The 13,584-nt window shown below is 40.7% G+C and overlaps 1 protein-coding gene across 1 annotated transcript; it reads left to right on the top strand.

Moving 5' to 3' along the window:
- Positions 1-7,051: 7,051 nt before the first annotated feature.
- On the top strand, positions 7,052-9,070 carry foxd3 (forkhead box D3). The gene has a single exon (XM_084911161.1). The coding sequence runs from the start codon at positions 7,442-7,444 to the stop codon at positions 8,633-8,635; it is 1,194 nt and encodes a 397-aa protein (XP_084767287.1). The 5' UTR covers positions 7,052-7,441; the 3' UTR covers positions 8,636-9,070.
- The last annotated feature ends 4,514 nt before the right edge of the window (positions 9,071-13,584 follow it).

The following is a 13,584-nucleotide window of genomic DNA, read 5'->3' on the forward strand; positions in this document are numbered from 1 at the left end:
GGCACAAGCAGATCCCTTTCAGAGCTAGGCGGAGGCACATCGCTGCAGTGTGTTGGGGGGAGCCAAACTGAATGGGGCTGCTCTTTTGCTCGCTGAAAAACGACAGGGAGAAAAAAAAGTACACTTGTTATCTTGTGAACCCTCAAACATGTAAGATAGGAATCTCTTGAATGTCAGCGACAGAAATGGAATTAACAAGAGATCTTTTTATTGTCACAGAAGGTCATTAGGCTGCCAATCGGGGTAATTATGGAAATGATCTCCCCAGCTCTTTGGAATGTTTTCCTGCTTCCATAAGGACTTGAAAGTGTTCAATCAGCCTCTCTCGTGGGAAAGTTCAGCCATAACTGCAAGTGTACCAGCAAAATCAAATTAAGCAAAGAGATTTCATTAGTATTTATAGCCCCGAGGCATTTGTAAAAGTATGGAGCTGCAGAGTAATGTGGGACTGTGGCGAAGAGAATTATTGCTTAATGACAAAGGCCATACCTAGAAGACATACACATGGATAATGAATAGGAGGCATTGATTACATCTTTGAAGAGGATTCTGGAGGGATTGTAAAATATTGATGCTTACTTTGGACTCCCTGCATGGATGCAAGGGAGATAACTTTGTCGTTAACCCCGCTATGCTGTTTGCTTTATTATCTGCAGACGTTTAATCTTCTACCTAAAAGCAAATATTGTAATGCAACACTGTTGCAATAATTTTAGATGGTTTTATCTTGTGTTTTATATAAAGGTTTTGTGTATTTTTACTGCTATAGTTCTGTTGCTGCATTTAGTGTGAAAGAGAACTGAAGCATAGCTTAAAGGCTGCAACATCTACTCAGGCACTCTTTAGGTGTTCATGACCAGTTTAAATGTATTTAAATGGATACTGGGAGGGGGGTAAAAATAGGTTTGCTTAAACTAAGTAAGTTTATGTTTTCTTTGTGTGTGAAATGCACTTCGCCATCTGGGGTAAAAATGAAATGAAGTCAGATAGCAATGTGCGATCAGGTGGAACACCTGATTTGAATCACTGGGTCTATTCAGTCCACTTAACCTCAGAGTAATTGACAATTTAAAGGTGCAGTCCTTAATTTCAACGGACAGAACCAGGACTTTGATTAGGATGTGTGATATGCACTTCCCCGCAGGAATAACAGGCAAGGACATTTTTTTAAATAAAGCAAATAGGGGAAACCATACATTAAATGTAAAATATTATGTTTGGAGATTAAAGGAATAATATTAGGCCTGCAAGAGAGCAAGCACGTTATAGACAAGTGATACTAATGTGATCTTAGACCTTTTATAGATCATTTTTAAACATCTTTGTAAGTCACACCACACATACGTTTTAAACACAAACACACATTTCGGTCAATCATACAATGAAAACACCATTCCTCTCCAACCGAAAGCTTTTGTCTCATTATCTCATTTTTTTCTCCCACAATAATTGGGTTCGTGAAGAGGTAAAGTGTCTCTGTGAAGAACTTGACAGATTATGTGAAGGTGTATTATTATGTGTAGGGCAGGCGGGATGTAGGAGGTAATTTACTGTGATGTTACATTTATTTATATATATGCATCAATAGGCAGGAGGATATTGAGTTCAGGGGTCGAGCTGAATGAGAGTTCTCTTTCATGCTTATGGGGAAAAGGTGCTTTGCATGCAAACATTAATACTGGCGCGTGAAGATTTTCATTGTGAAATCAAAGAAATGAGAGATAAGGGTTTTTTTTATTGTTCTGCATTTCAAGAATTTATGCAATGACAAATGACCTCAAATCAAGTGTACTCCTGAAAACAAAGGGCCAATACAATCAATATCCAGTGAAACGTTTATTAAATGCACTGATTTCCTCACTTTTTATTCTGAAACTTACACACTGGTTAAAAACGTGGAGATGAGTCTGTGAGCGCTATATTTATAGGTATTTGTGAGATGCTTTCTTTATCATTTGACATCTTTGGCTGTGACTATTAGCACATCGTTTACTGTTCTTTCAGTGATTCAGTTCAAAGACGAGGTGCGCGTGTTTTGGCACCGCGCTAAATGCCCGCAATTGGGCCAATTTGCACTGTTTACGGCTTGAATCGCTGCGCTCTCGCAACACACTGATATTCCGATTCAGTCCTTAATCTGAATGACAATGAACCTACAAATAGGGTGACACCGCGCGTATTTAACAAGCACACAATGGCATGGTAATCCGGCTGCATTTAACTGAAGGTGTCACTTTCCCACCAGCACCTGCGAGTTTCCACGCAACCAGCCTACTCCTGGGGGCTTCTCACTCACGGGCAGCCGTAGGGGTGGGACAGGGGCGAAGGCCGGCGTGTTTACGAATTAAAATATTTGATATTAGATTGTAATACAAATGTATGTAAAAACAAATGAAAAAATGTGGCTTGTGTACATTAAAGGACGTGAAAATGATCAGTCAATATTAATCCAAAGCGACAATAAAGTAACGTGTGCTTCTTTGTAACCAGACACATCTCTTACGGGAATAAAATCTTCTGATTTTTTTTCCACGTTTCCGATTTTTCATATATTACGTTCTCTTATTTTATTGTTGTTTCTCATGTTTGCTTGATTTATTTCAAATTATCTTTTACGTCACAACACGAAAATCATCAGGCTAGAAAAAAAGGTATTCGACTTATTCTAGTGACAGACCGCTGTTTAAGCTGTGCATGAGTTTATTTCTGCTCTCCGCTTGACCCAGATATCGCCCCAGTGTCCACTAAGAGTGCAATCCCCCCAATTTTTTTTTTTCAAAGAATGAAAGAAATTAGTTGAATTTTTTTTTCTTTTCCTACCTGAAACACAAGCAGCTGATCTGGGGGGAAACTATTAAAGGGAAGATGGAAAACAGTGGCTGTAAGAAGAAGACCTAAACTTGAGACTGGGAAATCAATAGAAAGGCGTGGGGTGTGTCCCCTTAAACGTGATATTATCGCTCAATCGATCCCCATTAAAAATATAAAACCGCATTAGCATCCAAAAACGGCCCGTGAATGAACTGTAAATGGTAAAGTGAGTAAAGGCACGACGTTTCATGGATCACCTGCTGCAACTGCGCAGCCTGACCTGTTGAAATGTGTCTTTATACAGACGCGTCAAACAGATGGGACGTCCAACAAAACACAAACACACACACAGTGAGAGAGAGACAGCATACACGCTCGGATCTTTGGCTTCCATTCTAGGTCCTTTTTTCTTGCTTTTGACGTGACATGTGAGAGATTTGGCTGCGGCCGATCCAGCAGGAGGGAGGGTTAAAAAATGAGCTCCATCATATTGTTTGACAGAAACTCGCAGGTTGATAGAGTGGATTCTGAGAAGGGCTGAAAATGGTGATTTCCAAAAGAGAAGAGGAAGAAACGAACACAAAAAAGAGGAGGGGAGGTGAAAAGCTGTCATACCTGCCTTCTGGATTTTACGAGTAAAATGTGAAAAAAAAAATCCAGTTCTGGGGAAGAAGAATGTGTAAAGTTTTGTTGTGATATTCTAATATTGAGCTATTTCGTTTTTTATTTAATGTGACAATCCAAAGATCTGACTGACTGCTGTGAAATAATTAACATAATGGTCGCAATAAGAATGTATCAGTTTATCGTCACATTGGGGGTCGCATGCTGCCCCTAGAGATGCACTCTGTCACCTGATCAGTGAGCTGCCTTTAAAGATCTGGTTTTGCGGTAAATCCGTGCAAGAACGTGAATTATTTAGCCCGCTTCAATGTAAAGTTGCATTTTTGAGCATTAATATTGTCATGTTTGCATCATGCACAACTTTTCTTTTCTCTTCCATTCTTCCAAAGACTCCCTCAAGACATGCAAATGAATAATTATATAAAATAATATTTTACAAATGTATAGATGTCTTGAGCATATTTTGCAGGGAAATAAAGATCCTGGTTTCACCAGTGCGCACGCGAGGTTTTACGCCAAAGTTACTTTTGAGAGTTTTACAGGAAAAGCTGTTACAAAGCTGTTTGTACTCCGAATGTTTTTGTGTGCCAACTGGGATGTTATTAGGACAGCACTTCCAAAAAACCTCCAGTAGTTTTCTACTCTAAAAAGCCCTGACGCCTGTGTCAGGAAATGATCGAAAATTAAAAATATAATACGGCCATACTTTTAAATATTTATATTAATACATTTATATAAACATATAATTTGTATATATTTATACAACTTACAAATACTTTGTATACCAGAAAATTACAACTATTTTAAAATAATTCACCCCTTCATTATTATTATTAGTAGTAGTAGTAGTATTAGTATTATCACAAAATAAGCATGCTGTCCAATCTGGTAGACTAAATAAAAATAAATTATAAGTCACATATCTTCACCTTTTTTTTCCCCTCGCCAACAAATTTTGATAATAAGCGTCTCCTGTCACCTTTATTCATTCAGACAAAATCAGCTCTGTAGCAGTCTGAGGCGTTAGCCTCGCCAGAGTGTCTCTGAGCAACGCACTCCTCCAACCTCCCAGCTTCTGCAGGTGACCTCTGAACCCAGGGACAGACGCACGAGGACGGGGCAGAAAGCAGGAATCGCGGGAGCATAATGCCTTATTATGATGACAATTATTTGTTCGGTGACCTTGCTGGTACAGCGTGCACTCATCACATGTGCTGGCTCTTTCCTCTCCATCACCTGTGCTGCCTCAACCGCCGCCGCTTCTGCCTCTGCTGCTCCACCGCCATCTCCTCTTCCCACCTCCACCCAGCCACCCCCACACTCCTGCTTGCACTCGTTGGTTTCATGCAGGAACGAGATGGCTTATTACACTAAAAGGTTTTGTCGCGCTAAGCCGTGCATGCGTGCTTAAAACGTACTTTTCATTAACAAACTGCGGAGGTATAAAAGCGGATTTATGAGGCTTCAAAAGATCACAGGAAGGACGGGTTTGAAACCCCCTCTCGGTGCTTTTGCAGTCAGGTTATATCAGCAGTTACGCCGCCTTTCACACAACACTGCAACTCCGGGATTTTCTTTTATTATTTTTAATGAAGGCTTGCTGCACCTGCCTTTCCTAAACGAGGGGGGTTAGGACAGCTGTTCTGCGATCATCTGATTCTTTAAAGTAAAACAAAAATATAAGAAAACTGTAAAAATAAATAAATAAATAAACTCAAACATCTGCTATACCCACGTGTCTCTTATTTTGCTCCTGTAAAAGATTTCTTCCGTAAGAAGACAAAGAAAAGGAGGATTCTTGATTGGGCCCAACATGAGTTATTCTGCTGTTAAACGCCCGAATGTAAAGAAAGAAAGAAAAGAACGAACTTTGATGGAGAAAGTTTTCCTTTTAAAAAGAAAAAAAATATATTGAAAAAAATCTGTCAATTAAAACGCAACTATATATATTTTAAAAAAATGTTTTATATCTGACAAATCCACAAAGCAAATAAGCGATTCCTTAAATACACTCTCGCCGCGCGGATGAACAGGATGAAAGTTGACGCGAGCCTCTGGATTCACCTCCTAAGTAGCCCCGGTATTGACGGACCTCCAGATCGCGCGGGTCATCGAGAGATTAACGCGGAGCCAGTCCGATCGGAATCCACGATTCCGTCCTTTTGACCCGAACACACACGCATTATTAATGATGGTGTTTTGATTTAATCCCACTTTTAGTTTCGCCAGCTCAGGTGCCGGTGAAGAGGCGCTGTGAACTGCAGAAGGCACTTAAGGGATCAAATTTACTCCCCAAATTATACAAATTAAGTACAATAATAATAATAATAATAATAATAACAATAATTCAGTGTTGTATCGTTAATTTTATTTGAATAAAGCCCCGACATTAAGTACCTGGCTCGTGCTGATTTTTAGGTATTTCCTCCTGAGAGGTTCCAGAAACCGGGTGACGTTCAAGGCGCCTATGTCAAGCTCGAAAATGTCTAAATTGCTGTTTTTATTTTAACACACATACGTTAAGATAAGCCGCTTTGACAAACGGCCTAAATACAGCAGCTCGTGCTTTCCTATCAGTCCTCCCAGATTTTCGCACGCGACGCAGGAAGCCTTGTGTAAAGGACCTGACGTGCCCCCTCTGTCAGAGCTCAGCCTGCACCGCTCACCTTCACGCTTTTGTGAATAAACGTTCTCTTTGCACTCACCCGCTGTCCGCATTTCCTACTTTTTTTTTTCAAATGCAAAAACTCGGGGTGACTCGGACACTGGTGTGTGTGTGTGTGTGGGGGGGGGGGGGGGGGGGGGCGTTAGCACCTCTTCCAAACTCTGAAGGAAATTCTGCATTCGTCCCATTCATCGTCGCTGCTGCCGCTTCTTCAATATTCTTCCCACCTCGGCTAAATCCTGCGGGAATAAATAGACTGGAATTCATGCTTTGCATTCGCTGCTTGGATTTACGCGACCGGGCTTTAAAGCTGGGAGCACCGAGGCATGCAATTCCAGCACCGAATGAACAGAGCAAGCAAAAATATCAATAATAAAAAACATGTCTAACGCATCCTTTCGAGGAGAGTTACATGCACGGACTCTACGCTAAAATAAAGTGTGGGGATTAAAAATAAACTACGCATGCACAATTAAACAGTTTCTATAAATATATAGAAGTCAAGACATTCATGAACTTGAAGGAAGATTCCGTTAACTTAGCTGTTGTCGTTTTCATTCTGCAGTTGTCAGCAGAGTTCGCGTTAGCAAAGTTAAAGCTTTGGTTTGTTTTTTAACGCGGTCACATTATTGCGCGTCAGATCTTTCAATCACGCGAGCCAATTTTCTCCCCCTCCTCCTCTTCCTCCTCCCTCTGCCACCGTTAAATGGTCTATGACGGACGAACACAAAAATAAGCGGAAAGCAGCACTGCTGATGTCCCATTGTTGACAAATCCATGAAACAACTCCAGTTTGCATGGTTTAACAGAGAGGAGAGGAGAGGTGGGTGGAGGGAGGAGAGGAGAGTGGAGAGAGGACAGGGGGGCGTCTGTCGTCACCAAACCACGTGTCCAGCGCTGATAGTATATCTTATAGTGGGGAAGGAAAGTAATCTATCAGACAGTCTTGTTAAAAGCCCCGGCCTTTTTAAGAGCAGCATGTGTCATCTCGGCTCGGTTCTCCAAATATCGCTCGTCCAGGAAATCTAAGCACCGAGAAGGGACGTCGGAGCGCAAAAGTCGCGCTGTCTGCAAAACAACTTCGAGGCGAGACGCGCTGCTCCGCGGGCCTGCTCACTGACCGAGTGGAGAAATATTTGTAGAAGTTTGAAGTTCCTTGTCGGCTGGACTGGCAGGCGTCCGGTTCGATCACATTTAGATTTTTGGGGAGGGGAAAGCATCCGATCTGTTGACAACCAGCAGCGCGAGCGCACTGATCGCGCGGCTGCTCTGTCTTTTTCGGCTGCAGTGAGACTTTTTTAATAAAAAAAATAAAATAAAACGGTGTCAGTAAGACGTGAGATGACCCTGTCTGGAGGCAGCGAACGAGCCAGCGACATGTCCGGCCAAACTGTGCTCACAGCCGAGGACGTGGATATTGACGTAGTGGGCGAGGGAGATGAGGAGGGCATGGAGAGGGTGGACAGCGACTGCGACAGCCCAGGAGACGGCATCTTGCACGACCTCCGGGGAGAAACGGGAGACGAGGAGGTGGAAGACGAGATCGAGGTGGAGAAAGAGGAGATGAGGTCCGGGGTAGGGAGTCCGTGCTGCGAGAGCGCCGGGGAGGCAGAATCGGGCACCGGAAAAGGAGAGGGTCAAGACCAGAGCGCAGCGCCAGGTGCGATCCAGAAGCCCAAGAGTAGCCTGGTAAAGCCGCCTTACTCCTACATCGCACTTATCACCATGGCTATCCTGCAAAGCCCGCAGAAAAAGCTCACCCTCAGCGGGATCTGCGAGTTCATCAGCAACCGCTTCCCTTATTACCGTGAGAAGTTCCCGGCGTGGCAAAACTCCATCCGTCACAACTTGTCTCTCAACGACTGCTTCATAAAAATCCCCCGGGAACCTGGTAACCCCGGCAAGGGCAACTACTGGACCATGGACCCCGCTTCAGAGGACATGTTCGACAACGGCAGCTTCCTCAGGAGGAGGAAAAGGTTCAAGAGAGTTCAGCCAGATGTGCTCAGGGACCAGACTGCTCTCATGATGCAAAGTTTCGGGGCGTACAGTCTTGGAGGGCCCTACGGGAGACACTACGGTATCCACCCGGCGGCGTATTCCCATCCGGCTGCTTTGCAGTACCCGTACATCCCCCCTGTAGGTCCCATGCTGCCCCCGGGCGTCCCTCTCCTGCCCTCGGCGGAGCTAAACAGAAAAGCGTTCAACTCTCAGCTCAGCCCGAGCCTTCAGCTTCAACTCAGTAGTCTCAGCACGGCGTCTATGATCAAATCAGAGCCTTCAAACAGACCTTCATTCAGTATAGAAAATATAATCGGTGTGTCCAGTGCCTCCTCTTCCTCGCCGGGCGCAGCTCAGGCTTTCCTGCGGCCTCCTGTGACCGTTCAGTCGGCCCTGCTGAGCGCGCAGTCCCTCTCTCTGACCCGGACCTCAGCCGCTATCGCGCCCATCCTCAGTGTACCTTCAAATATTATTTCTGGACACGTTTTACCCTCAGCGACGGCGGCGGCAGTGTCCAAATGGCCTTCACAATGACTTCAAACCGAAGAGAAAGCAAACTCTTATTTTTATATAGAGACATTATTACTGGGAAGTGTGAAAAGCACAAATTTATAGGCAGCACTGGACTGTAAAGCCATGTAAAGACTGTTGAAAAACAGAGAACAAAAAACGAAAAAGAAGATTTTTTCTGTACAGGTAATATTTGTAAATATTTGTATAAAAAAAGACAAATGATTTTGCCAGTTTGACTTTTACCTGTTCCTTTCTCCCCTTTGTTCCTGTTTGAGATCTGTGGTAATTATTTTACGTTTTTTTTCTCCTTTCTTTTTGTAACAGAAGCTCAACTGGACAGTTACTTTGGCTTCTTTTTCATACAAGACACAAAACCTCTGGAAAAAAAGAGACTGTTTATAATAATAATTTAAAAAAAATACAAATATATGTAATTCTATGTAGCTATATTGTGTTGTAAACTGAATTTATTTGTAAATAAATCTAAGAAAGAATTAAAAATCAATTTTCATTATTAACATTCTTAACATTTTTGACACGTGATTTGAGAAAAAAATCGCATTATTTTCAGGGAACATTTTTCACGGTAAAAAAAAATAGTAAATTTAATTTGAATAACTTTACAGTTTGTGTAAAGCATACATTATTAATATTCCTACATAAAAAAATCGAAGCTATCTTATTTTGTTGTCTGTTTTCAGGCTTAAAAATATCGAATATATAAAATATTATTAATAATAATAATAATATATAACATATATGTTTTTAACATTACTTTCAATTTTTCATTTTATCAGCATAATTCAAAGTATTTCATTATTTAGAAATTGAAATAGAAAAAAAATGAGTTATACTTTACACTTTACTTTACACTTCCTAAGGATTAGAATTTAGATTAGGATTAGATTTTTTTTTTTTTACTGCTGTTGCGATTGACGTGGTAGCGTTTAAAAACATATTTAAAGTTACAATTTAACAATAGTATGCTAATAAGAATAACTAAAAATACTGACAAAGGTGTATGAATAATATGTAATCGTAAATTTTAAAATAAAAATAAAAAAACGTGTAAAAGCTTTGAGATTAGCTTGCTATAGAGTAAATTCAATCCTGAAAATTTGCGCGTATAGCCTACCTTATATTTATGCTTTTTGCAGGAAGGCATAAATCTAATTTGTATCATATTTCAGATGATGGGATGTGGCATAAAGAGGTGAATATTGAGCATAAATCAGTGTAGCCCTTTATTAAAGTATTTACCCTGGAATTTCCTGACAATGCTCCCTGACAGGAGGTTACAGTTTAGACCACAGGTTCACCATCACATCACACGCTGTATGCTTTTGCGCGATATTCTGCGGCTTGGCTCCTATAAAGGTAACAATTTCGCAGTTGTGTCTGGCTAATCACTTTTACACAAACAGCAAGTGGTGTGCGTGTGTGCATATGAAAGCGAGAGTGTGAATGTGTAAATGTGTGTGTGTGTGTGAGAGAGAGAGAGAGAGAGAGAGAGAGAGAGAGAAAGAGGGTGAGCGCGAGGGGTTTTAGGGGCTATATTTATCTGATCCCCATGGGAAAGAGAAAGAGGCCTCTCTCTCCGCTCCAATTCACTTTCAGACACCGAAGAAGGTGCTGATGATGCAAAAGTCTTCTCCAATGTCACCGTGACATTTCTACTTACTAAATTCATTATTATTCAGACTATTGATATTCTTCAAATTACCTACAGCAGTGACTGTGATGTTATTATTTTAAAGACCAGTCTTTGATTATTTGTCTACTGAAACATAAAAATAATATATAAATTAAAATGTGAGACATTGTCTGCATTGCACTGCCCGTAATAGATTTCTGATCATTTCTACCATTTTTTTCCCTTGCCATTCGATCATACGATTATAAAATGACAAGGCATTAAATATAGCAGGCTCTAAAATGAAGTGATGGCTAAAGAGTATAGTTAGACAAAGGTGAGTGAAATTCTGGGGGATGCACAAATACTCAGAGAAAGCATCAAATTCTAAATACCAAAAAGACTCAAACTTGCACTTGTTGAACCTCTTTATTTAAACCTCTAATTTATTTCTTGTGTGAGGTGTGTACATGGCTACGAGCGGGGATTCAGACTCCACAAAGCAACATTAAACCAGCCTCGCGTGTCTGTCTTATAGGATGCGAGCATCTATAATTACACTTGCAGTGTTGCAGTGTGAAGCCCCGGTGTGAGATCTTGCAACAGGAGCGATGTTGCAGGCTGACAACACCTTGAGGCCGTGACATCCATGCCGCTAGGGGGCGTCAACATACACCTGCGGCTCTTAATTAGGGTGATCATAAATAAAATAAATATTTGTGAAAACCTGAAATAATACATTTCCCACCTAATTTTCTTTCTTCTTTGCACACACACTTCCTGCTGAACAAATTTATCCGAGTAATCTAACTGCAAATGTGATTTTAGATCATAAGTGATGTTTTACCATTATATTGTTTTAAGTTTGTAGTAACATTGTAGCAGAGTATCTGCAAGTGTTTTTTTTTTTCCTTTAAGCTAAAATTGGTAACATTAATTGTGTTCATATTTAAGATACAACACAGAAAGGAAACACCGAAAGCAAAGCTTTTGTTAAGGACAGAGCACTAAATTCCTGAACCGAAGCTGCAGTGCTGAAAATACAGGCATGAACAAGATTTTAACATGGGCTAAAACAGCTGCTTTAGCAGCACGGGCCTACTTAAAGGGTAAGCTAGTGCAATAATAACAATAACAGAGTTAATGAATATTATTACTACTATTATTACTATTATTAAAATTATGCTACGTTAGCTTAAAGTTATTTCTTACTTGTTGTTTCATCAAAACCAAGCGCAGTTTCGTGTAATTATGGCGCAAATTATGGCGCACAATTTGCTGAACGAACGAAGACGCTCATTTATAGACGCTCGCGCGCCCGCCCGCACGGGCGCACACGATAATGAGCCATGCAGCTGCACGTGCTTGTGCACAGGTGGAGAAAAGCCTGGGTTGTAGTTCCCACAGCTCCACCAGACAGGCTATATTAGTCTCCAAGCACAATCTGTAAATACAGTTCGCTCTCTCTCTTTCTCTCCCCCCCCCCTCTCTCTTTGTGATTTCTGACTTGTTTTACCTCCATATAACCTCCTGAGCGGAAAGAGTTTATGTAACGGGGTTTTTTTTTGTATTTTTGTTTTGTTTTTTAGTGCTGATTGTGCTTGTGGCTATGATAGGTAACAAATCTTTTTTAGTATATTATCAATGCATAAATGTGTCCAGTCAGCATTCGTGATATAAAAAGAGGTCACAGCTCTTTTTGAACCTAAAATTAGATTATTGGGAAAAACAAAAACAAAACATAACACACAAAACCTGCAAGTTTCCAACTTTAAAGTGGAAATATTCCAGGGATTCAGTGTCAAACATAGTCATTCCCTACTTTATTCTAACTGTGTGTATTTTTATTTTTACTTGGATCTCTTTTGTGTTAGACATACGTTTGTGCTGTCCTGTGTGAAGAAAAAAAATGTAAAAGGTGGTGGTGGGGGGAATCTGAAGAGCTATACACAGAAAACTGAAAGGGAGAAATTATCACTGCCCGTTGAAGTTGCTACAACTCTTAAGTTCAAAGTGCGTGAGGTAGATTAAGAAGGAATATTTTATAGAGAAATCGAATTAATATCCAACATAATGCACTTTATTTTTCACAGTACAACCTTTAAAACCAAAAACTTACAATGACTGATGTTACACTATGCTGCTTAGTATGCGTGATCAATATTAGCTGCTAGAGCAGTGTATAGTAATCTGTAACTCTGTATGAGTTTTAGCTTTCAGGTTTGGGACTCAAGCCCATGCACAAACTGTGGCCTGCTAATGTAAAACAAAAACATCCTGTAGCAGGTTGGGAAATGACATCACTGCAAACAATGATGCATGAAAAATATCTCAATTTGTCCATTCACTGAAACCCAAATAAACAGTTGCACAGGAATATATAATAGTGATTTGTCCACTTGCAGTGAGGCTTAGTAGAGCTCATGAGCACATTTAAATCCTCCTTTCTGTCCCATCGAAAGGCAAAAATGGCTGTTGAACTTCATTTGCATTTAGCTTTTATCTGTCTTGTCCAAGTACACAAATTTAGTGTTTACGAGTGTAATGATGCTGCAATCTCAGAAGCCAAAATTCCACATTTTGCAGGTCCGTATGAGGGTGGATAGTGTGTCTTTAACAAACCAGAGAAGTCTCTGATCCATGCAGAACATTAAACATCTGGGTGATGATATTGTTCAAAGTAAGCTGTTAAAGTGCAAACCATGACCTTTGTTTCAGAGAGTGAATGCCAAGTATAACTGAAAGACTGAACCAGAGTGACACAACACCCCTCTGGACGTAGGCTTTCAAAGCCTAGCACAGAAATGAAATGCTATTAAGTGCACACAAATAGTGCAGGATTTTTCCAAATGACAATTAATTATGCACTCAAGAATGAATCTGAAAAGGTGCAGGACTTCTTTATCATCACAATTCCCAAATAAGACATAATAGGAGAAATCTCTATGAAGTTCTGGATTTATTGATCCGGCTTGACTTGCTGTAGCAAACATGACTGTTGACATGATAGACTTTAGTGACATTGGGAAGCAAGGCCTAGGCCTTTAATAATAACTAGGTCATCCTGCACCACAAGCTATAGCCTTCTCCTGGGCGGAGATTACAGACAGTAAATGTAGGTACAGCAGTTGCTGAATATTTAAAAAGGCATAGAGATGAAGCAATAAATGACAAAGTAAAGCTGGCGTGGCTGGGCATTAATAACTAATGGGTACCAGTGAGTTATAGGCTGCTGCTGTTGTAATGAAAGTGTCATTGCAAATCAGCAGTTGTCCGAGGTTATTATTATTTATGCATAATTGATGCCAGAACCACAAGGAACATGTCTCATCCAACA

Source organism: Perissodus microlepis, chromosome 17 (assembly GCF_051167445.1).
Source record: "Perissodus microlepis isolate ML-2025 ecotype Zambia chromosome 17, ASM5116744v1, whole genome shotgun sequence".
Lineage (NCBI taxonomy): Eukaryota > Metazoa > Chordata > Actinopteri > Cichliformes > Cichlidae > Perissodus > Perissodus microlepis.